The 26,032-nt window shown below is 40.1% G+C and overlaps 1 protein-coding gene across 1 annotated transcript; it reads left to right on the top strand.

The window, feature by feature from the left end:
• Positions 1-3,274: 3,274 nt before the first annotated feature.
• LOC129240724 (serine protease snake) lies at positions 3,275-25,987 on the top strand. The gene is made up of 5 exons (XM_054876698.1): positions 3,275-4,008; positions 8,516-8,625; positions 11,135-11,299; positions 11,395-11,647; positions 25,679-25,987. The coding sequence occupies exons 1-5, from the start codon at positions 3,355-3,357 to the stop codon at positions 25,877-25,879; spliced, it is 1,383 nt and encodes a 460-aa protein (XP_054732673.1). The 5' UTR covers positions 3,275-3,354; the 3' UTR covers positions 25,880-25,987.
• Positions 25,988-26,032: the final 45 nt, after the last annotated feature.

The raw sequence follows: 26,032 nt of genomic DNA, 5'->3' as shown, positions 1-26,032 counted from the left end.
AAGTCGAAACATGATGTATTAATGCCATGTTTAAATTTTTGTAAAATAAAGCATTTGACTAGCAAAAAAAAAAAGTGATTGAAAATCACCATTTTTTCGGGCCTCTGACTACCCCTAACCCCTTAACACTCTACTTAGATTTCTCTTATACTCTTAATGTATAGCTACGTCAACCATTTACACTCTTTCTCCACTACAATCTACGTAATCTGGAATTCCGTCATTCTTGTGAAATTGTTGGTACCGAAACCTCAGCAAACTCATTACATACTCACATTTCAACTGCTTCCGATTTTTCACTTTCCTTTAGTATTTGAGAAATTTTTTAACCAACTTTTTTGCCTAATGTTAAAATGGCACTCACAAGAAAACAATTTTGTGGGACTGTATTTTTATATTGCTGCCACTAAGATAGTTATTTTTTAATTTTATTACTAGAGTACTTTTAATTCTATATTTTTTATTTTATTATATTTTTCATTTTTCCATTTAATTCTATATTTTTTTTTATATTTTTCATTTTTCCATTTAATTCTATAGTTTTTATTTTATTATATTTTCTATTATTTCTTCAACTAATTATTTCAACACTTTCGACTTCCAACCGTCAGCTTCAATTGTGCACTGCCTGCTACAAGTGGCGACAGGCACCGATAAACCTTAACTTGTCTAAAAATGTGTCTGCTAAAAACTACCTGCATATTTTTAGTCAAAATTTGAACCACGCCTATGAATGCCCTCCCTACATACCTGCATATCTGCATGAATACTCTTCAAAGAGCCCTAACACTTTCTTAATTGCTATTTGTACCACAATTTTTATTACTTGTACTTATCGACAGCTGCTTATTTCTCTTTATTTATGAGCTAGTAAAAAATTTCCGAAACCTTTTAAAACAATAGAATTGAGGAAGACAATGGAGCATGCCTACCTGCCTCAAATAAAGAATTTTCAATGTCTTCATTCACCTTCAAACTTTTGCAGTGCTAATCGCAGTAATTTCAAAACTTTTCTTGTCTGGAGAGATGCACAAATCGTCAAGGGCAATTAAATTAAAATTATGAGGCCACCATTCCATGAAATTTGTTTAATGTTTGCTACTTTTCCGATGATAAACACGAATTATTTTTTATTAATTTTTTTTGTCGGGACAGCACTCAGACACAATTAAGTCCATTGTACTGCACTCGGGTTCCCTTTTTAATTGTCTTTAAATCTACCGAAGAAATCTGCCAAAGACCACAAGCCTGATTCGAGCGAAGGCTGGGCAGACGCACAGAAAGTGATCCGCCGTCTCATCCTCCTCTCAACATGTCTCTCAAATTCATTTCTTGGATTTTCATTTGAATGAATTTAGTAGTAGTGGTGAGCTCCTACTGAATTCGACGAGCAGACGAGGAGAACGATATCATCAGATATCTTTGCCATATGAAAAAAAGGTGAAAATGATACAATTTTACAGCAACTCTTTTCTTATTGAATTCTTTGGTACTATTTTTACTAGATTTATATATTGGGTAGTCGAAAAAGTCTTTTCGTATTTCTAATCAAACTTCAACTCATTTCTTTTATATTTATAATGAACTTTATTAAACCAAATATGTATCATTTTGATCGACCACCTTTTGCCATTTTTCTTCTAGAGACATTATTCCATCAGTGTAAAACTTTCGTGGTTTCTTGGCGGAAAACTGCGACAAGTAATTTTCACAGGCTTCTCTTGAAGCCAACTTTACTCCATTAAGGGAGTTCTGTATTGACCGAAACAAATGGTAGTCCGATGGTGCAAGGTCAGGGCTATATGGTGGATGCATCAAAACTTCCCAGCCAAGTTCTCCCAGTTTTTGCCGAGTCATCAAAGATGTGTGTGGCCTAGCGTTGTCCTGATGGAAGACGACGCCCTTTCTGCTGATCAGTTCTGTCCCTTTTTTTCGATTGCTTGCTTCAATCTCATCAGTTGTTGACAGTAAAATGTAGAATCAATCGTTCGAGCAGGCTGGAGCAGCCCATAGTGGATGATTCCTTTCCAATCCCACCAAACACACAGCATAACCTTTCGAGGCGTCAATCCTGGCTTTGCGACCACTTGTTGAGCTTCACCACCCTTGCACCATGATCTTTTTCGCACATTATTGTCATACTTGATACACTTTTCGTCTTCTGTTACCATTCGCTTCAGAAATGGTTCGATTTCATTTCGTTTCAGCAAAGAATCGCAGATGTTAATTCGGTCCATTAAATTTTTCACACACAATTCATGTGGTACCCAAACATCGAGCTTCTTTTTGTAACCAGCCTTTTTTAAATGGTTCAAAACCGTTTGATGATGAATGTTTAGTGGCTTGGCGATGTCATGGCAGCTTATGTGACGGTCCTGGTCAATCTTTTCCATAATTTCATCGACTTTTTCAACGATAGGCCGACCGCAGCGAGGTGAATCTTTCACATCGAAATTTCCAGAACGGAAGCGAGTGAGCCATTGTTGTGCTACACGAACTGATACGGCATCGTCTCCGTAAACTTCACAAATTTCATTGGTAGCTTGCGTGGCATTCTTCCATTTTTTATACAAAAATTTCAAAGTATAGTGAATTTCTTCATTATTTTCACTAATTTTTGAACAGCTATAACTTTTTTTCAACTTCTCCGAATTTCACTTTTTTTTTTGGTTAAATGAAGCTTAAAATGTCACCTTCCAGCACCATACGATATGACACAATGTGATTGGTAGCACTGGAGATAGATGACTACAACGACATCTATTGAGAAAATACGAACAGACTTTTTTGACTACCCAATATATATAATTCGCGCGTACACACTTTTTGGGATTTTTGGCCGAGCGCCCACGGACAAAATGAACCTGTCTGCTCTTGGTATGAACAACTGACGCAACTTCGCAAAGAAGTGAGGCAACTGGCGAATTTTTTTATTTATTTTGGAATCAAACAAACGAACAGTTGACGAGTAAGAATAAGTACCACTATTTTACATTATGAAATGAAAATATTTAAAAATATAAAAAAATATAAAAATAAAAACTGAATACAAAATCAGCTGTTATACTCGTATACTCAATTTGGCAAAATTACTCTGTTTCTCACATCAATACTGCAAAAAAAAAACTTGCCCATAATCGATTTTTTTTTGCACACAAATCCTGCAAAACAGACAATATATTGATAATATTAAATACCTTTCTGAATTAAAGTATGACTAAAAGATTCGCTTTGATGCGTCTCAAAGCTCAGTCTGTTACTTGTGTGGCTCGGTGCTGTACGCAAAACGAATACTCGCCTAATTATTATAAAATATTAAACAAGTAATAATAATTAACAATCGCGCGTATTGCGATGAAGTTCGGAGTGTTGCTTATCTCATTTTTAGGTGTATTGAATATACACAGCATTGCGGCGACTGGTTCACGAAAAACTCGCAAAGTGCACGGTCAAGGCCACAATCCACAAGGTGGAATTCAATCGCCGCCAGAGGACTTTTACGACGTGCAACCTGAGCTTTTGTCGCAATTCAGTGACAACAAAGGCAACAATGGAAGGGGCAATGGCAATGGCAATAATGGAAGGGGTAACGGCAATGGCAATAATGGAAGGGGCAATGGCAATGGCAATAATGGGAGGGGCAATGGCAATGGCAACAATGGAAGGGGTAATGGCAATGGCAATGGCCAGGGCGGCAATAAGGGTTTGCAAGGCTTTGTCTTAGCCACCGAGTTGGACAACGGAGCTGCAGCATTAGATTGTGAAAATCCAAATGGACCTGGTAATGGACATGGCAACGGGCACGCCTATGGCCAGTGTCGTGGTAGAGGCAATAAGTTTGGACCGAAACCACCACCACCGGGACTTTATAAGCGTTTTGCTACAATCTATAGCGATGTGGATCGAAAAGTGGAAGGTGAGGCATACAATGAAGCGCTCGAGAATGATGAAGTCAATGATGATTTCAATGGAAGATCAATCGTAGCGCCAGGACAATATCCGCATATGGTGAGAGGCAAGCAATTATTAGTTATATTTTGTTTTTGGTTTTGTTAGGCATAAATGTTTAGCAGTTGCATTATTGCATTGGCATAAACAAATCGAGTGATAGCCGAATAATACCGGTTTGCTACTTCTAGCGCTGCTAATCGGGTTTGGCTTGCATTGAAATTATTTAATGATTTGAGGCCACAGATATAAATATTTCAAGTATACGAAAAGCGATAAGAATGTGCTATATGACCTCTTAATAATTGATTAATTAGTGTTATTAAAAGCAAAAAAAAATATTTTGATTTTAAAACAAGTTTACGAGGAGTCTGACCTGCGGCGTTTGATTGTAAAATTTGACGCCGTATTCGAATATGAAGTCAAATATTATATTATAAAGTACGCGTAGAAAAATATTCGACATACCATAGATCCAAGCCGAGTCTATTAAAGGTGGTATCGGTAAATCAACTGATTTTTTTTTTCTTTCGCCATGTCCATGATTATTTCAGACCAGAATGAAGTGAGGCGAAATCATTCTTTACATACATTTATATACATTGCCAATACTTTTCTTTGACATGCCTTGCATAGATCTAAGTTTCATTACAAAAAAAGGGAGCTCATTAAATTGCCACAACCTTTGGATGCAGTCAGCTGGTTGACAAATTCTTTTCAGGCGCAAATTTTATTTACACTCAGATAAGAAATTGGTTTCTAAGGCTTGTACTAACTTCACAACCATCATCATCCGTCTTATCGCCATCTCATAACAAGTTTTGTCGGACGTATTGCGTGAAAGACTAAAACCATATGTCAGCGCACTGATTGGCCCTGGAAAGTCCACCATCTACCAGATCTTTACACTACGCCAAGTCCTGGAAAAAACCTACGAAAAAGATAACGACACCACTCATCATCTCTTTGTCGATTTTAAGGCTGCTTTCGATAGCCCGATAAGGGATGGCCTTTACGCCACAATGTCTGAGTTTTATATTCGCGCAAAACTGATTCGATTTTGCAAAATAGCATTGAGCAACATGTCCAACTCTGTAAGGTAGGAAAAAACGTCTTCAAACCGAGCGAGGTTTCATACAAGGCGATCCATTTTCGCGCGACCTCTTCAACTTCGTCATGGCAGGGGTACTACGGATAGACGGTGTCCATCGAAATGACACTATTTTTACCAAAAGTGTCTAGCTCCTACCGTATGCTGATGGCATTGATATCATAGGGCACTGCAAGCGAGATGTTACCGCAGCATTTTCCGCTATCGAAAGGGAGTCAACTAGATTGGGTCTGGCGGTTAAATAGCGTAAGACGAAGTATATGCTGTCCACTGTAGAAAAGATACACGGCGTTTTGGATCCAGCATTTCAGCGGACAACTATACCTTTGATATTGTCAAAGGTTTAATATATCTTGGCAACTCTATCACAACAGCAAACGATGTCAGCCTGGAGATAAACCGACGAATCACGCTTGCTAATAGGTGTTACTATGATCTCAGTATGCAAATATGTAGCAGAGGCCTCTCTCGCCCGACAAAACGAACACTCATCTTACCCGGCGCTGAAGTATGGGTTGTGTCGCAGACTGGAACAGCCGCTTTTGGGGTATTCGAGAGAAAGAAACGGAAAATCTTCGGTCCTCTTCGTGTTGGCGGCAACTACTACCGCCAAACTGGTAAAACAAAAAATTCTGAATATTATTGTAACCTTTTAGAACAGCTGAAGGAAAAAATTCATGAAAAAGGTCCCGGTTTGCAAATGAACAATTTTTTTTTTAATCCGTAAAATGCACAGTGGCACAGGCGCATTGTGACAATGACTAAAACCCATGAATCAAATTGTTGGAACATCCACCGTATTCACCAGATTTGGCCCCTAGTGACTTAATTGACTTCCATCTGTCGCGTTTTTCGTCAAATTATGAGGTCAGCTTCGGAAGCGTAGTTTGCATCCCTTCCTGATTATCACTTCAGTGATGAAATTCATAAATTGGAATCTCGTCGAAACAAGTGTATTGAATAATACAGTGTAATACTGAATAATAAAGTGTATTTCAAACTATCAATTTGTGTGTTTCTTATCGAACCGCAGAACTTAGTGAATAACCAGTATAGTAGCAAACTTGACTTCATTTCATCTCACTAAATTGATATTGCCTTTAATAATGTCGCGCGTTACGTCTATGGTCTCAGAAGATATGACATTTCTTTGCGGAAGAACAAAATTCTTGGATGCAGTATTTTTGACGGTTAGACATCTGACGGTTAGAAATTGTCTATTACCTTTGCTATAAATTAAGGGGGGGGGGGGGGGGTAACGTTAATTGATGGAAAAAAAGGCACATTTTTATGATTTTTTTTTTGATGACACAGTTAAAATTTATTCGTCAAATCTTTTACTACATAAAACTATAGCATTTGAAGTATATTTTGTGAAATTTTCATCCAAAAATATTTAAAAATACGGACGCATCTCAAAAAAAAGTAGTTTTGCGGTGCCCCTCATAACTCGGTGTTAAATCATCTGAAATCAAAAAACCAAAGTAATTTCGTTAGATAATCGTTTTCTCCGGGTAACGCCGAGAGGGTTTTTTGAAATTAAAAATTTTTCGATTTTTGGGAACACGTTAAAGTCAAAAACACGATTTTCGCGTAAAAAATCGGTGAATTAGTTACCGTAAAAACAAAAGTATCGACAAATTCGAAAAAAACTCTTCGGCGTTACCTTGTAAAACATCTACAGAAAAAGTGTTCAAAATTTCAAAAGGATCGGTGCAGTAGTTTGAAAGTTATGAGGGACACCGACTTTGAAAACGTAAGTTGTGGGAACAACGCTTTAAAGTACAAATGGCGCGCTGTTGATCCAGGTAGGTAGCAACACTTACATGGCTGTATCTTTGTAAGTTTTGCTCCGATTCATCTAAAATTTTCACAGAATATTCTTGAAAGGTTCTTCATTTAAAAAACCAAATAAAAAAAAATGCACAAAAAAAAATTTAAAAACGTTTATTTTAATTTATATCATATTTATCTTTAAGTCTAATTTAACTTGTTAGTTTACAGTTTTAAGTTTGCAGTATATAAAAATAATTAATTGTGAATTTTGTAACTTCCAACAAGTTGATGTATTGGGTATGGAAATAAGTTTCCACCCTTTCTTAGACAAAGTTACGAATTATTTAAACAATTAAGTAATACAGGATATTATGTGAAGTATGTGCCATTGGGCGCTACAACTTTACTCCATCTTTCAGGCAGCATACGGATTCCTTTCACGAAAAAATTCGAGTTCTTTTGACTTGATCCATTCATTGAGCCAGTTTACGATGCTCTCGTAAAAAGTGAACCGCACTCCAATAAGGGCTGACTGCATTGATCGGAACGGATGGTAATTCGAAGGTGCAATGTCTGCGGAAAGCGGCGGGTGGGGCAAGATTTCCCAATTCAGTCCCTCTAAATATTTGTGGACCGATTTAGCAACGTGTCTGGCTGGTTGTCATGCAGTAAAATCAGTTTGTCATCTGTACCGTCCCATACCGGCCGCTTTTCTTAGAGAGCTCGATTCAAACGCATTGAATGCAGTCGGTAAAGATCGCCATTGATGGTTTAAGGAGGTTTAACTATATAGCCTTTGAAGTACGAATTTGTTTTTTGCTGTCGATGGACCTGGTTCACCTGGCAAGCTCCAACATTTTCGACGCTTAGAGTTATCATAATAGATCTATTTTTCATCGCCGGTGACGATACGATGCAGAAAACCTTTTCTTTTCTGCCCTTCAAGAAGCATCTCACACGTCACCAAACGTCTCTCGATATCCCTCTCCTTTATTTGATGTGGCACTCAATTACCTCCTTTCCGGACTATTCCCATCGCAAACGATTACCGACCATTGATCTGTCAACATCCAACTCTTTAGACGTATCATCAAGAATTCGACATGCGTCTTCATCCAATAATTGTTGTAGTTGAGTATCTACGAATTTTTTCGGTGCCCCTTCGCAATATTTATCACTCACTTCGAAATTGCCACTTTGGAACTGTCGAAACCACTCTTTACAAGTTGTATTTGATGGGGCGTGATTACCGTAAATATTGATCAATATACGAAACGTTTGAGCTTTACTTTTCTTTAAAAAATAATAATGAAGCATGACTTCCTGCAAATGTTTTTTTTTCGGGACGAAAGAAGACATTCTTGACGTCAGATAAAAAAGGATTTTTACGCTTCAAACGCATTCCATTTACTGCGATCGAAACCTCACATATATACCTTTAAATAACCAGTAAATTACTAGAGCGAACACAAAAGTAGTATCAGTAGCGGCACCTCTTTTACGAGGGGGGAAACTTATTCCCATACCCAATATTATAAAAGGCTAAAATATCTTACAGATACAGCCTTATTTAATAATAAGTAAATAAATAAATTTCACTTGAAACGCGAACTTAGTACTGTGCTTTAATCTGTAAACTTGTGTGACCATTAATGCTCACTTATTTTGAAAATTTTTCAGGCCGCTCTAGGTTTTCGCACCTACTCCAACAGCTACGAATATAAATGCGGTGGCAGTTTAATTAGTGAAGTGTTCGTTTTAACCGTTGCACACTGTTGCTATCACAGCGGGTGAGATTTACAAGTTATCAATTGAATTTTAATGCAGTAATGTATGTACTTACATTGTGTAAAATAAGTACCCGGAATTTATAATTTAAACTCTCCCGGGAATACCTGACACTTCAAATTTGGTTTTTTCATGTTGGTACACATGTCCTTGAATGCACAAGCCTTATTAGAACGGGATCTATTACTTAGTGTGTTTTATTCTGCAGTCAAAGTGAGTTGATCTTTTGTTTACTTGGCGAATTTTACTCAATTTTTTGCAAAAAGAGCATCGGAAGGAGGTCTCTGAAGACATGGTTTCCCGAGCTAATACAGACCCTACGTTCATGAAACGCATAATAACTGGTGATGAGACATGGGTCTACGAGTACGATATGCAAACCAGTCAGCAATCGTCTGAATGGCGCTTCGAAAACGTGCCGTATCCAAAAAAAACCACGCCAAAGCCGGTCAAAAGTGAAGGTTATGCTCACGGTTTTCTGGTGCACTCTGAGTTCCTTCCAGAGGGCCAAACGGTTAATAAGGAATATTATTTATCCGTTTTAAGGCGTTTACGTGAAGCCATTCGCCGTAAACGGCCCGAATTGTGGAAGGACAATTCGTGGATTCTGCACGACGACAACGCGCCATCGCACCGAGCCTTGATTGTACGCGAATACAAGACCAAAAACTTAATAAATACTATCGAACAGCCACCGTATTCGCCAGATCTCGCAACCTGTGACTTTTTTCTCTTCCCAAAACTAAAATTGCCACTTCGGGGAAGGCGTTTTGAGTCGATTGAAGACATTAAAAAAAATTCGCTAAAGGAGCTGAAGGCCATCCCGGCGCCGGCCTACCAGCGGGCCATGGATGACTGGGTTGTTCGTTGGAATATTTGTATCGGCTCAAAAGGAGCCTATTTTGAAGGCGATCCAACAAATAATGATGAATAATATGAAAAAATGTGTTTTTTTTTTAATTCCGGGTACTTATTTTACACAATGTATATATTAGGGCGGGTCGATTTATATGGAACTATTGTTCCCAGCAAATTTAGATTCTACACATAATAAAGAAATCAATTTCGAGCCACCAAATTTAAACTGAAGCTATTTATAATATAGAGCTAATTTGCAAAAAAACAAAAAATCTAAACCTTCAAGTACCTAGGCGTAAATTTTAAGTAGTACAGCAGATCCTGCATAAACGACAGACTACATGTTAAAAAAAATACGTGCCATGGACGTGTAAACTAGAGATCTATAGGACCCTTATAAGGCCAATAGCAAGTTATGGGTGCAAGAGTAGCTACCTTTTCAGGCAGTCAGGTAGCTATCTAGGCCTTAGATTCCAATTCCATTTCATCTAAACTAGTTTAACAGTGTAGAGAGGAACTAGAACTGCTTGGGCATTGGGTTGAAATTAGTCTGATACGGGTTCCCGGTCATAAGAACATACGGGGTAATGAGGTAGCGGATGATCTAGTAAGAAAAGGTTCGACACTAGATATAGCAGAGGTGGTGGCACTCGCCACCCCACTCAACACAATAAAAACACCCATTGCTTCGCACTATCATGCTTTAGTCGAAAAAAGGTGGAAGCAATTAAGTGCATGTAACACATGGCCGTCGTACAAAATCCAAAGTACAAATTACAAATTAGGATGCTCTCGACTAAACACATGCATCACTGCAACCCTTACAGATCATCGGTAGGGGATCATGCAGCCAGATTTAACCTTCCTTTCAATCACATCTGCAGAAGCTGTCAAGCGGAAGTGGTGAAGGAAAGTCTTTTCCACAAATTAATGAGATCTTAGACATCGGGATAAAGAATTTGCTGCTGTACTTGGACCTCACAAAATGGATGTGACTTACAAAAAAATAAACCTCAAGACATCATCACAAGAGAATAGTGGTAGTGAAACGATGCTGGTCGCTAATTAGGATTATTTCAGTAGAAATACTCAAACACTTCAACAACAACAACTCCGCTTAGTAGACGACGGTCGCTGTAAGTGCGAAGGCATTTTTGAATACCTCACTCACCATAAAAAAACGTAGCAGTAGGCAGTTTTATAATATTTTAATAGGAAAAGTGATTGCATTTAAGTTTTAGTTTGATTGAAAAAAAAACACATACAGCCACTTTTCATATTACAGTATTTAAAAATATATTTAATTTACTAGGAAAGTTCTTTAAACACTAAATAGGCATAAATAACCAAATTCTCCATACAAAAAAAAAATCCCCCCGAACAAGTTTGCATAATAACATTAAAATTACTTAAATAAATATTTATCTGCATGTAAACTTTCTTATTAATTCAAAATGGCTTATTTTTAAATTTGGGTGGGTCGAAATTGAATTTTAGTTTGACTTGTTTTTGTAAATTAAATTTGTATAGAATCTGAAACTTTCAAAACCGATGTGAAAAAAGAAAAAAATATCCGCCCTAATGTATTTAATACACGCACTAACATATGCACCAATACATATACAATAATATACATATTTATTTACATGTAAGCCAAGCGCCTGAGGTGGTCAAAGTCGGCGACATCAATTTGAAAAACATTGCCTTAGATGAAATCTTTCAAGTGCGTCCCATTGCCGAAATACAGTCGCATCCTTTGTACAACAACTCATTTAACTATCACGACATAGCATTGATACGTTTGGCCCAGCCAGTTGTGTAAGTCAATGAACTCTTAACAAATGAACTCTAAGAATGCTAAATTTGGTTTATTTCTCTATTAAATATTTGTGTATGTGTGTGTATGCACGTAGTTACACGAATTTTGTGCGCCCTATCCGCTTATGGGTCAGTGATGAAATTCCGTACAATAAACTTCACGCAATGGGCTACGGCTCGACCAGCTTCGCACAGGCTCCAACAAATGTGCTAACGGAATTGGAGTTGTCCATTGTGCCGCTGCCTCAATGCAATCAAATTTTCCCTGCAGATTCTGGTACACCCGAGGGGCTATTGGAGTCACAGATTTGTGCTAAGGATTTCGAACAAAATCGTGATACGTGTCAGGTGAGTCATATTTCGAGATGTAATTACATATTTTCAAGGCACTCAAGTAGGTATATTTCCACCTCGCAACAAAACGAGAGCACATTACCGGTTTAGAATAGTTTTATTTTGCTTTTTATTTGTTTATTATTACACTGTGTGACAGTGAAATTATACTTTTATGGAGACCTAGTTCAACTTATAGGTATAGTAAAACTAAGAAAAATGGTATAGGAGAAATTTCCAATACACCCCCAAAATCTCATTTTATGGCCATAAAACCGTTTTTCAGTAGGTTGATGTGAAATGAGCTATATTTGACTGTAATTGAATTAAAATTAATAGAGTTGTGTGAGTTTTAAGATTTTATTTTTTTTTTTACTAATATAATTTGGTATGTAGGTATAGCTTACGCTAAATGGGAATAAGGACGTGTTTTGATGCGTTATTATAGATACGTAATATTTATTGGAGTGTATATGTATACATAAGAGTACACTGTACTGCATACAACAGAACTGGCTTTTTTTTTCAATGGAAATATGAAAAAGCTCCCAAGTGTACCAAAGTTCACACTGTATATTGATTAACAAAAGAAGTTTGTTATTATAATTTAACCTTATTAAAACGCCAAAGTTTTATTCTTTGTTTCATTGAAATTCAAGAGATATAAATTAAACGTTGCCAGAAAAGTCGAATTTCTCAATATTCTCCGATGATGTGGCATCATCAGCCTTATCATAAACCAGATGATTGTTATTTTTGTAAAACGGACGTAAACGGTCATCATTATAAAACTCGAAAGCACATAAAGTATGCTGATGTTGCAACTGTTAAGAACCCCGTAGTCTTGGACGATATGATTGACTCAACTGCAGGTAATGAACTGAAGGAAGTTCAACTCATTGCTGATGATGATCAAACTGATAACAATAAACCTGATGATGAAGAGTACTTTCCGTCTGGTTCTAAGTCTTCAGAACGACACATTGTATTAAATTCAGATTTTCAGGATCTTTCTCGTGATTTACTTCTATCGGGAAGACAATCTGAAACGCTCGCTTCTCGATTTAAACAATGGAATTTAGTTGATGCCGGCTTGAAGATGAATGATGATGATCGAATTTCTTACAGAGAAGTATTCAAAACTGATGAAGAGAATGACAAATGTACCGTACCATACTAAACTCCAAAGGGCCGTTTCCAATGCATTTTTAAGTTTGGAACCAGTTCCGTTGTGTACTGCACCGTACCATACCGTACAATGCTGCACTGCACAATACTCCAATAAATATTATGTGTTTATAATGACACTTGTTATCATTTTCATGCTTCGAAACGCATACCAAATCTCGTAGTAAAAAAAAAGAAAAAATCTTAAAACCCACACAACTCTATTAATTTTAATTCAATTACAGTCAAATATAGCTCATTCGACGCAAAATTAAATTTACTATAACAGTAGTGTACTAAAAAAAATTCTCAATATCGGATAATATCGTAAAAATTATGTCAAAGTTGAAAAAATAGAGAAAAAATAAAAAAATTCCAAATACTTCCGTCTACAGTCTCGTCAGTTGTCATTTCAGAAAAATTGTCAACACACTGTCAAAAAGGCTTGTTTTTGTTCTTTCGAACTAAAGAAGCACATTCGAAATCGGATGGAAATTGGCGAAGTTAGGAGTTATTCTTCACATCAACCTACTGAAAAACGGTTTTATGGCCATAAAATGAGATTTTGGGGGTGTATTGGAAATTTCTCCTATACCATTTTTTTTAGTTTTTCTATAGCCACAAGTTGTGCTAGGTCTCCATAAAAGTATATTTAATTTTTTTTTTTTGTCACACAGTGTTATGTGTGCCCTGTAGTTAAATCTGTTAAGTCCAGCCTTCACAATGTCGGGTAATGAGTTCCACACTTTAACAGAGTTAACGAAGTATAATCTAGATGATGCTAGGTAATTAAATGTTGGAACGATGAATTTGTTATGTCTGCGAGATCTTACTGGTATCAACTTCTCTGTCAGGTAGCGAGGGTACTTAAGTAATGTAAGTTTGCACATAAATATGCAATTTCTAGCAAACAAATAACTGCTATTAAATGCATTATTAAATGCCACATTATGTTTATGGCAGGATGTGGAGACAAGTTTGCTGTATACCACGTCTCGTTTTCCTTGGCGCGAATGTTGCAGAGACTCTCAGCTTACGCAATTTAGAATAGATATCATCCTGGTCAGCACAGGTAAGCACAGGGTGCAAGGGCGCAATTGGCAAAAGATGGGGCCTCTCGCCTCGAGTTGTTTTCTGGCTGTATAATACTATTGTAAAGCCTATCTTGTTATATGGAGTCATAGTCTGGTGGAACTCACTAGAGAAGACGACATTGGTGAAGAAGCTGGAAAGAGTTCAGAGGTCGGCACTCATTGGAATCAGTGGGGCGCTTCGAACGACTCCTACTCTGGCGCTCAACGCAATGTTAAATGTGGTACCCGTAGATATCGCAGGCAGAACTGCCGCAACACGTACTGCAATCAGACTGAAGGGCTGGAGCTATAAGCTCAACCTCCCTTATGGGCACTCAAGCATCCTTAGAAACTTTGAGTTCATCCCTCTGTCAACAGACCAGTATATACCCTCGTTTAGTCCAACCGGAACATTCTCCACTCACATCCCGTCAAGGGAAGAGTGGACGGGGGCTACACTTGGGGGCAGGGCCTGGTGAACTTGTTCACGGATGGATCGAAGTTGGAAGGAAAGGTTGGCGGAAGAGTCTTTTGCGAAGGGCTCCCCATCAGACTAAAATTCAGGTTACCGGACCACTGCAGTGTGTTCCAAGCAGAGGTAGCCGCAATCAAGGAGGCAGCTGATTGGCTGCTCAAATGTGTACTAACAGTCAAGAAGGTAAATATTTACTCCGATAGCCAAGCGGCAATAAGGGCCCTCGGGTTTATGACGGTGCATTCGGAATTGGTCAAGGAATGCTTGACCTCACTTTCGACTGCGTCCGAATTCTTTGACATCAGCCTCATCTGAGTTACCGGTCACAGCGACATTGCGGGAAACTGTGAGGCGGATGAGCTGGCCAGACAAGGGACATGTGAGGTGATTTCCCTGCGGAGGGAGAAAATTGGAATCCCCCTGACTACCTGCGGTCTGCTCCTGGAAAGATGGGCATCGCGCAAACTCAGCGAGCGCTTAGCAAATGCACAAACGTGCAAAGTCGCGAAATCCTTCTGGCCACGTGTGGACCGAGGGCGCTCGGGTGAGCTTCTGAGGCTGACAAAATATCAGCTCTCCAATCTAGTGGGTTCTCTCACAGGACACAATGCGCGAGGAATGCATGCTGTGAGACTTGGAATCACCTCGAGTCTTTTCTGTGCTGGATGTATGGAGGATGAGGTGGAATCATCTCAGCACCTTCTCCTTAGCTGCCCTGCCCTGGCGGGGCTAAGATTCAGGCATCTTGGCTCTCACTTCTTTGCCACGCCTGCTGATATAGCTGGCGCTGACATTAAAAATCTGATGAGTTTCATCAGCAGCATTAAGCGGTTGACGCAAACATAGTCATCGTTCATAATCCGCACGCTCCTAACCTTCCCATCACCACCTCTTCCCGCCCTCCCCCTGCACCTCATCGGTCCTTCCCCTCTCCTCACTTCCTTGACCATGGTATCACAAAGGACGAATCTTTCGTCGTCCAAGTGTGCTCACTCCCTGGGCAACCATACTAACCTAACCTAACCTAACCTAACAGGTAAGCTTTGTGTTAAGAATAAACCCCAAATTTTTTACCTTATCCGTAAAGGTAAGGGAACTAGTACCTATCCACAGTTTAGGGATATTGTCAACATACACCACACTATAACATGTAGGTAAGACATATGACTTTGACGCGTTCAAACATAGAGAGTTTTCATTAGCCCAAACAGAAATAGCAGATAAATCACTGTTTATTTTGAAATATAAATCTTCAACGAGACCCATACGACCATTGTACAATTGTATATCATCAGCATACGCAAGGACATTCACATACTGACAAACGGGATTCTACCGTTGACATTGACAAAGAGACTGAAACGAAGTAGACCAAGGATAACCCCTTGCGGAACACCAGTGTTTAGTGTTGAGATGTTAATTTACTGGTCTTGACCTTCTGCGTTCTACCCCCAAGGTAGCTGGCCATGAGCTTCACCGCACTGTCTTTGAACCCGAAATAGTGCTTAAGCTTCGAACACAACCAGTTATGACCCCCTGAGTCAAATGCTTTTGAAAAGTCAAGTAAACAAAGTAGTGTCAAGTCTCTATTGTCAAAGCTAATTCTAATATCGTCCGCCTTTTAAACCATTGCTGTCGAGCAACTGTGACTTTGTTAGAAGCCAGATTGTAGTGGAGAGAGTAGACGATTGTCCTGTACAAATGATGAAATTTGCGTGGGCATCAAGTTTTCGAAAACTTTGGAAAATGTGACCAGTATGCTGATAGGTCTACAGTCACCAGCATAAATAGCATTTGTCTTTTTTGCGACTGGGAAAACTATAGCCTTTTTCCATACTGCTGGGAAACATGAACTAGTTAAGCAACACCCACCACCGCTGGCTGAATAAGCGACGCCTGGCTTGGGCGATTGACTCTTTCAAACCCTTCAAGTCACCTGGGCCCGATGGCATTATACCGGCTCAACTGCAGAAATTTGCTGAGGTATCTTGTCATTGGCTCCTTCCTATCTACGCGAGCTGCATAGATAGGGGCTACATACCCAGATCTTGGAGGGCTGTGAGAGTAACTTTCATACCCAAGGCAGGTAAGATTTCACATGTATCCCCTAAGGATTTCAGACCAATCAGTCTCTCCTCGTTCCTCTTAAAAACCCTGGAGAGGCTGATTGATCTGCACATAAGGAGTGAAATTCCTCGGGGCGTTTATCGTACGCTCAACATGCTTACTGTAAAGGCAGATCGGTAGAGTCTGCTTTGCATACAATTGTTAAGGACATCGAGGTGTCCCTCCACCCGAAGGAGTTCACTGTGGGTGCCTTCCTCGACATTGAGGGGGCTTTTAATAATGTCCTCCCGGAGGCAATCACCGGCCGCTAGGTAAACTAGGAGTCGGAACCGAACTTATAAGGCTTATCCACACGATGCTTACCGATAGAACGGTCGTGGCAGAATGGGGTGACACCTCTCTCCGTCGGCAAGTGAACAGAGGCACTCCGCAAGGCGGTGTTCTCTTGCCACTACTCTGGGTTGCCGTACTTAACGGTCTGCTGGAGGAGCTGGAGGGGAGGGGCTGTAAGGTGATTGCCTACGCGGATGACGTGGCACTTATTGTCAGAGGCAAGTCTCTAGATACTCTGATGGAACTGATGCAGGGTTATCTAAATCTAGTTATAAATTGGACCGCTAATTGCGGCCTATCGATTAATCCTCTGAAGACGGAGCTCGTCTTATTTACGAGAAAATACAAAGTACCAAGAGTGTTTCTCCCCTCAATATCGGGCGCTCCGTTGGTGCTCTCTGACCTGGGACTCATCCTTGACAGAGGTCTTACATGGAAGCCAAACATTGAGGAGAGAATCAGAAAGACAACAGTCGCCTTGTATGGTTGCAGGAGCGCTATCGGCAAAAGATGGGCCTCTCGCCTAAAGTCACTTTTTGGCTTTATAACACGATTATAAAACCAATCTTTCTATACGGAGTCCTTGTCTGGTGGAACTCGCTAGAAAGGATGGCATCAGTTAAGAAGCTGGAGAAGGTACAAAGGTCTACCCTCATTGGAATCAGAGGGGCTCTCCGTACCACTCCTACTCTAGCGCTTAACGCTATGCTGAATGTGGCGCCCGTGGACATTGTAGGAAAAACTAGCGCTGCACGCGCCGCAATCAGATTAAGGTGTTCGGGCCATAGGCTAGACTTAAGTTACGGACACTCTAGCATTCTGAAAAACTTTGAGTTCATCCCTATGGTGCTGGACCACTGTACACCCACGCTAGGTCAAAGCGGACCTTTTTCTACTCACATTCCCTCAATGGATGAGTGGGCGGGGTGCAACATTCGGCGGCAAGGCATGGCAAACATGTTCACGGATGGCTCGAAGTTGGACGAAAGGGTTGGTGGGGGAGTATTCTGTAAGGAGCCTCCCATCAAACTTAAATTTAGGCTCCCGGACCACTGTAGTGTTTTCCAAGCGGAGGTATCCGCAATTAAGGAAGCGGTGGACTGGTTGCTCAATTCGGTAATTACCGTTAAGGAAGTAAATATCTACTCCGATAGCCAATCGGCAATTAGGGCCTTGTGCTCGCTGTTTGTGCGCTCGAGATTGGTCGGGGAATGTCTGGCTTCTCTCTCGATTGCATCCGAATACTTCATCATCAGGCTCATTTGGGTTCCCGGGCACAGCGGCATAGAGGGAAACTGCTGGGCTGATGAGCTGGCTAGACAGGGAACTTTGGAGACGGTTTCGTCGCGAAATGAGAGAATTGGGGTTCCCCTGAAAACCTGTGGTCTGCTCCTGGAAAGATGGGCCGCGAGTCAACTCAGCGAGCGCTGGGCTACTGCGCAAACGTGCAAGGTCGCGAGATCCTTCTGGCCACGGGTAGATCGGGGACGCTCAAGGGAACTCCTAAGGCTAACAAAACCCCAGCTCTCAAATTTGGTGGGCATCCTTACCGGACACTGTCCGTTAGGTGTTCACGCCGTAAGACTTGGGATTGCCTCAAGTCCGTTCTGCAGAAACTGTCTAGAGGACGAGGTGGAATCATCTCAACACCTTCTTCTAAGCTAACCTGCTCTCGTCTGGCAAAGACTTAGATACCTGGGCTCTCACTTTTTCGCTACGCCTGCGGATATAGCCGGTGTAGATATCATAAATTTGGTGAAGTTCATTAGTAGCTTGTTACGGCTAACTACGAGCGTAAATCAGCCCCCGTCGGCGCCGTCGTAAAAATGTATGGTCATCATCGTTTCTAATCCCAAGACTCCTTATTCCTTCCCATCTCCCTCCTCCTCTCCCATGTATGGCACCACAACGGACGAATTTACTAACATTTGTCCAAGTGAGCCCTTTAGCTAGGGCAGCCATTTAACCTAACCTAAGCAATGGTTTATTATATGTGTAAGGGGTCCTATTATATATTGGATGACCATACGGACGATGCCTACAGCATTCGACTTTATTTCGGATAAAACTTTCAGAACATCTACCTCACTAACTGTCATAAATTGGAACTGTTCTTTTAGAGTAGCATAAGATGCGGACTCTTTTAAAATCGGAGCACAATTTGTTTTCTTACCAACATTAATAAAGTAATCATTAACTTTATCAAGGTCAATCTCACATTCGGCAGTTTCCTTGCCATGAATTTTAAATTTTTTAGGTTGCGCCGGCAGGAATCAATGGGCCTAAATTCAAAAAATCGATTCCGATGGGACTCTACCCAACAATATTCCAGGCAGAAATACATGCCATTGAAATATGTGTGAGAGAATGCCTTAGCAGGAAAATGAGAGGTACTCACATCTACATACTTTCAGATAGCCAAGCGGCTCTAAAAGCCCTTCTATCAACAACTATCACATCTAAATTGGTAAATGAATGCATAAACCTTTTCAACACGTTAGGAAACCTCAACATAGTATCACGTGGCAGGATTCCGGGACATGAAGGGCATGAGGGGAATGAAATGGCTGATGACCATGCAAAACAAGGAGCAAATATGCAACTTACTGGTCCTGAGCCTTTCTGTGGACTCACAAAAGGCCACATTAATGAATTCCTTAGGAAATGGGAAGAAAGGAAATTTGCTGCACACTAGCTAAACTATGCCGGTCAGCGTCAAGCCAAACTATTCCTAAGTCCCAACAAAGGAATATCTGACGAGCTTCTCTCACTAAGCAGAGTAGATCTGCGTCTTTTAACAGGATATCTTACAGGTCACTGCAGCCTGAGGTATCATCTAAATATTATTGGTCTATCTGAGACCAATGTCTGCCGCTTTTGCGAAATGGACATAGAAAGCTCAGGCATGTGCTTTGTGTATGTCCTGCGTTGGGCAGACAGAGACTTCGTCACGTTGGTGGTATCGTAGTATCTCCATGCAATCTTTGGAACAACAAACCCAAAATTGTGCTAAAATTTTTAAAAAGCCTAAAACTCTAGGGTTACAAAAATAGGCCTTTCACAATAGATCAGCTCTGGTCGCAGTGCGTAATAGCCTTCTAATAATAATAATAGGTTGCGCCACAGTTCTCTCTGAAAAATCCCGTTAATTTTTTTGTAATTAATATATTTTTCCATGAAAGTGCTGCACATTTTCCCCATATAAGAAGAAAATATTGCATTTGTAATTTGATGCGGTATTTTCTTTTTTTTCTGGGTGAGGTAGGCTCAAAATGCCTGCGCACTTACAGCGACCGTCCTCTACTGGGTTGAGTTGAGTGGTGTGGCCACACAACAATCCCTCCTCTTTCTCTTTGAAGAGACAACCTTCCCGCGACTAGTTTCTGCATTACTTCAGGAAGGCCGAGAATGATATCCATAAAAAGGACCACGTTCCCATGACAGTCGGTTCTACGTAACCAGAACGACCCGGATTTATATCCAGGCAAGGACTGTCACTTCAGCAGCATTCGCAGTATATAAGTATATAGGGATTGTTTATGCTGCTACAACAACAACAACAACCATTTCTATTCACCCACATCTGGATCCACCCCGTTTATAGCCAACATCATGGTATAGGCTCGTCTGTACGTTTCTCCACGTCAAGTAGTACGTCATTGCAAGTCAACGACTCAAATGCCTGTGGCTGTCGTCGGTCCGTCAATTACGGTCAGCTTCACTGCGCTGCTGCTAATGGCGAGGCTCCGCCTGGTGCTGATACTATTGATTGCTGCCGTGGCTTGCGAGATGCATTACGATTTTGGCTGCGAAAGCTCAAAATGACTCTCACTTCTCGAACATCTCTCGTGAGAATGGGCTACATTTCCCCTTCTAGATTAAATCATCCTGAGCTTTGGACAAAGCGTAACAGGTTGTTGATACCAAGAGTGTATAGATTATCTTTATTCATTAAGAAGTAGGATCTTAAATCTATCGATTCCTGCTTCTGCCTATAGCCGGGCATGTGCACAAAAGGTGTTGAAATGTTTCCAACTGCTCCTCATTCCTGTAGCTACGACAGATATCATACATGTAAACGCTTAATCTTTTTGTGTGATTTCCTATGAGACAATGTCCTGTGAGGGCCCCTGCTAAGGTCCCAATTGAAGTCTACTCAATTTTATAATATTTTATGGAGGTTGAATTAGTTTTAAAGGTTTTTTTCGAAGATTTGGGGCTTTATTGTGAAAAAACGGTACAAAATATTTTATTCGAAGTATTGGCCATCGCTAGCTACAACTTTCGCCCATCTTTCGGGCAATTTCCGGATGCCGTTTCTCCAAAGTTCTGGCCGCTGCTTGGCTATCCATGACTCAACCCATATTTTGGTAGCCTCGTACGAGGAGAACCGCTGGTCCGCCAAATCGAGACTCATATGCCGGAACAAATGATAATCGGAGGGAGCTATGTCTGGACTATACGGCGGGTGGGGTAACACTTCCCAGCCAAGCGTTCCAAGGTATTTTTTGACAGGTTGAGCAACATGCGGCCGAGCGTTGTCATGTTGCAAAATAACCTTGTCGTGCCTTTTTACTGTTTCCGGCCGTTTTTCTTTCAATGCCCGGCTTAAACGCATCAATTACAGTCGGTAACGATCCCCCGTGATTGTTTCGCCCGGTTGGAGCAGCTCAAAATATACGACGCCGACCTGATCCCACCAAATGCAGAGCATGATTTTCTTGCCGTGAATATTCTGCTTGGCCGTCGACGTTGATGCGTGGCCGGGCAAACCCCATGATTTTTTGCGTTTTGGGTTATCGTAGTGGATCCATTTTTCGTCGCCAGTCACCACCCGATGCAAAAAACCCTTCCGATTTTGTCGCTCGATCAGCAATTCGCACTTGGCCATGTTTGCCTAGCAATTTTACTGGTATTGACAATAATTCATCTTTGATTTACAGAATCGATTAGTACCTTTTCCGCAAGTGGGTCAGCCCTACAATTCCCTGGTATATCTCTGTGGCCTGGAACCCAGCATAAGATACATAATACGATACTAATGTAAGACACTCCTTGGTGTTATTTGGAATGCATCCAGAGACCGTAGGGCAGCTTGGCTGTTTGATAGAATGCAGATATCTGTTGATGATATTCTGTTTATCTCTAACCATTTTAAGGCTTCATGAATAGCGTTTATTTTCGCTTGAAAAGCACTACAGTGATCCGGTAGTTTAAAGGATTCACTAACAAAAAGCTCTGCGCAATATAAGCCTGATACCGGTACCCATTTCAAATTCGTCCATGTCGATCTTAACGGGTGTGTTGTGGGATAGATCTTCTTCAAGCCATTCTAGTCTAGAAAGAATGTTCACTGAGAAATTCTTTTCAAAGAAGATAATGGGTGGATGATAATCACAAACACTGAGTATATCCGTATAGAAATCTAAGATGGCTGAATGTCCATGTATGGCAGTCTTCCATTGTGAGCTCGCTCTGAGCCTTAAAGCGGAACGTGCCGCTGAGTATTTGCCGAAGAGATCTAGGGGTGACAGATGTAATATGATATCCAAAGCCATGGATGGTGTGGTTTTCATGACGCCACATATTATATTACTAATTCCGCTGATCTCTGCAACTTATTCAATAAATTAGAATAGGACTTTTTCTGTATAGCACACCACCAGACAACATTTCTATATAGAAAAGTGGGCCTGACGACTGTTGCATAAAGCCAATAAGCAACCTAATGTTTAATTTCCAGATCTTATATAAAGCTCTCCTTCTTCTTCTTCTTAATTGGCGCGATAACCGCTTACGCGATTTTAGCCAAGTTTAACAAAGCGCGTCAGTCGTTTCTTTCTCGTGCTAACCGGCGCCAGTTGGACACACCAAGTGAAGCCAAGTCCTTCTCCACCTGATCTTTCCAACGCAGAGGAGGCCTTCCTCTTCCTCTGCTACCACCAGCTGGTACCGCATCGAATACTTTCAAAGCCGGAGCGTTTGTATCCATTCGGACGACATTACCCAACCAACGTAGCCGCTGGATCTTTATTCGCTGCGCTATGTCTATGTCGCCGTAAAGCTCATACAGCTCATCGTTCCATCGTCTGCGATATTCGCCGTTACCAACGTGCAAAGGTCCAAAAATCTTACGCAGAATCTAAAGCTCTCATACAGGCATAAAAAGCTAGGTTCGCTTTTCGAAATCTTTCTAAGAGGTTTGACTTCCAAGTCAATTTCCTATCTATGTTTAGTCCCAAGTGCTTAGTTTCTTCCGAAATCACAAGAGCTTCCCCCTTGACTCCTAGACCACCCTTTTCTGCCCCCCTAGAAAGCATATCTAAAGCATTTTGTATTAAGTCTCTTAACTCTCACACATGAAAATGTTCTGAATGTGTTTACGGTATGTCACAATTTCTGATAAATATTATATTATTTCATTAAGGGGGGGTAGGGTTTAGCGCTAAAAAAAACACTTTTTTTTTGAATTTTTTACAGAAATATGGCTTAAGATACTTTAATAAAATCAGTTGCATGTTATTGTACATCTTTTCAATAAGTTTTTAAAAAATATTAATAATAAAATATTGACAAATAAGCCCATGACAGAGTTTTTTTGGAGATATGTTTTTCGAGAGGTGCTCTGCGGTGCCAATCGGCATTCGTCGTAGAATCATCTGAAACTAAAAAAGTCGAATTTTTCAGTTAAAGTATGACGTAATGCTCCCCCCTACATTAATAAAAAATTTTTTTTTCATTTTTGTAATTAGTTTTGGTGGCAAAAAAACGTAAAACGAGCATTTTTGGCGAAAAATTTCGCCATATTTGTAAGTGAAAAACAACCTTAAAAAAAAAAAAATAAAAAAAAACAGTGTAGGGGGGAGGTATTTTTGATTTAGAAAACGTGTGCCAAATTTGAAAAGAATCGGTTGAATAGTTTCGGAGTTGTGATTGGCACCGACTTTTAAGAAGTCGTTTCGGGAAAAGCGCGTTTGAAAAAATGACTCTGAGAAATTATCGATGCTCCGCATTCGAGGTAGAGTGCCTACAAAGGCTATAACTTTGAGAGTTCAGCTCCGATCCACTTAAAATTTTGACACTACATTCTTGAAATGATTTACTATAAGATGAGTGAAAAAAAAAAATTTCGATTTTGTGACCCTACCCCCCCCTTAAATATGTCAAATTTTTCAATGGCGCCCGACAACACAAAAACTGCTCAAGGCCAGTAATACAGGGTGGGCCAAATAAGACCTACTAATGACTAAAGACTACTGCCTAGCAGTATGCGCAGTTGCTCTATCTTGTTGAAACCACACATTAGGATACTGCTCCGCCATTGGCCGCAAAAGTGTTCTATTAATGTTCTGTAAGAAGCTCCTGAAATCGATTCCGGCGTTTCATCCTCATTTTCGAAGAAATATGGACCTAGAGTTAGTGGCCATAACACCGCACCAAACAGTACTGGGTTGCCCATTTCCGACGGACCCATGTGTTTTTTTTTTAATCAAAGAAAAACACAATTTTTTTGAAGTTGACGATATTAATCATTTCATTTGGTTCAAGTAGATTTGTTGGCATCACTTTTTGAATATGATATCTCTCAAATGGCCGCCTTGGGCCTGGACGGCGTATTGTGCCCGTTTTGCAGCATTTTCCATAGTTTTAGCTAACATTTCGGTTGGCATAGCGGCTATTTTCTCACGGATTTTGTTCTTGAGCTCTTCTATGGTCTTTGGCTTATTAATATAAACCTTTGATTTTAAATATCCCCACAAGAAGAAGTCCGGTGGCGTTAAATCGGGCGAACGCGGTGGCTAGTCAAAATCTCCATTTTTCGACATCAGACGACGAGAAATCAATTTCTTCAAAAAATCGATTGTGGAGCGAGCTGTGTGTGGTGGAGCGCCGTCTTGTTGAAACCAGAAATGCCTCATACGCTTTCGACGAATAATTGGCATCACAAAAGTGGTTATCATATCGCGATAACGCTCCTGATTGACGGTAACAGCTTGGCCATCTTCATTTTCGAAGAAAAACGGCCCAATAATCGTTTTCGCACTAACGCCGCACCAAACAGTGACTTTTTCGTCGTAAAGAGGTACCTCTTGAACTTCGTGAGGATTTTCAGTGGCGTAAATATGGCAATTTTGCTTGTTTACCGTCCCATTCAATAAGAAATGAGCCTCGTCGGACATGATGATTTTGTTCTTCTTCTTTTGACTTCTTTTGTTGAATTTAAATTTCAACAATTTGGGAACGCTCGCGTGGCGCGTACTGTTCCATAGTAAAAATCTGCTTGGGCTGGCGCTTCCAACGCGGTATGTCATTAAGCAATCTGACGTCTCTGTCAAAAGATACAGGGTTGCCAGATGAATCCGTCGAATATGGGCAACCCTGTACATTTAGATGGGTGCAACTAATGTTGGTTTGTTGCCCTTGGATTTTCAGAGCCCCACAATCTACAGTTCTGTTTGTTGACATAACCATTTAAATGGAAATGCGCTTCATCCGACATCAAAACATTATTTAAAAAATCAATTTATATGGCTAATTATGTAAGAATACAAAAACTCGATAATTTTAACGCGTTGTGTTGTACTGTAGGGTTCCATAATAAATTTCCAACAATTCAATTATAACCTAAAAAAGAGAAAAATAAATATGTCAAAAAATAAAAACAGTTATTTGTGCTTAGCATTAGTAGGTATTATTTGGCCCACCCTATATAAACTCATAGTAGTGCTAAAACGGAATCTCATGCGTTATTGGTATTATTTAGTAACTTTTTTTGATCTATGAACACTGACTATGGCATTAGGGACTTAAAGTTAAAGAAAATAAATATCTAACATCAAGAAACATTGCATTAAAATCATCCTTTTGGTCATAAATCCATGAATATTTAGTACTCTCATATTCTCAATTCACTCTCTCAATTCTTAACAGGGCGACTCTGGTGGACCACTACAACTGAATTTGATGCGTAAAAATAGGAAACATTTCCGTTACTATTTGATCGGCATGACTTCGTATGGAACATTTTGTCGCAGCGCATATCCCGGAGTTTATACGCGTGTCTCCTCATACATTGAATGGATAACATCCGTTGTTTGGCCGAATTACTACAGCAGTTACTTTCCAGCGTAACAGTTTTTGGACAACAGTAACAGTAACATTTAACAGGAGAATGTATATTAACATATGAATGTTACTATGGAAATATTTACTTATTAAATCGATAACAAATTTTTAAAGACGCCAAAAAATACACAATTTTTCATATCTGCAATAAATTTGGTT

The sequence above is a fragment of the Anastrepha obliqua genome, chromosome 1, assembly GCF_027943255.1.
Source record: "Anastrepha obliqua isolate idAnaObli1 chromosome 1, idAnaObli1_1.0, whole genome shotgun sequence".
Lineage (NCBI taxonomy): Eukaryota > Metazoa > Arthropoda > Insecta > Diptera > Tephritidae > Anastrepha > Anastrepha obliqua.
The sequence above is the reverse complement of the archived record's forward strand: the minus strand, read 5'-3'. Positions and strand labels throughout refer to the sequence as shown.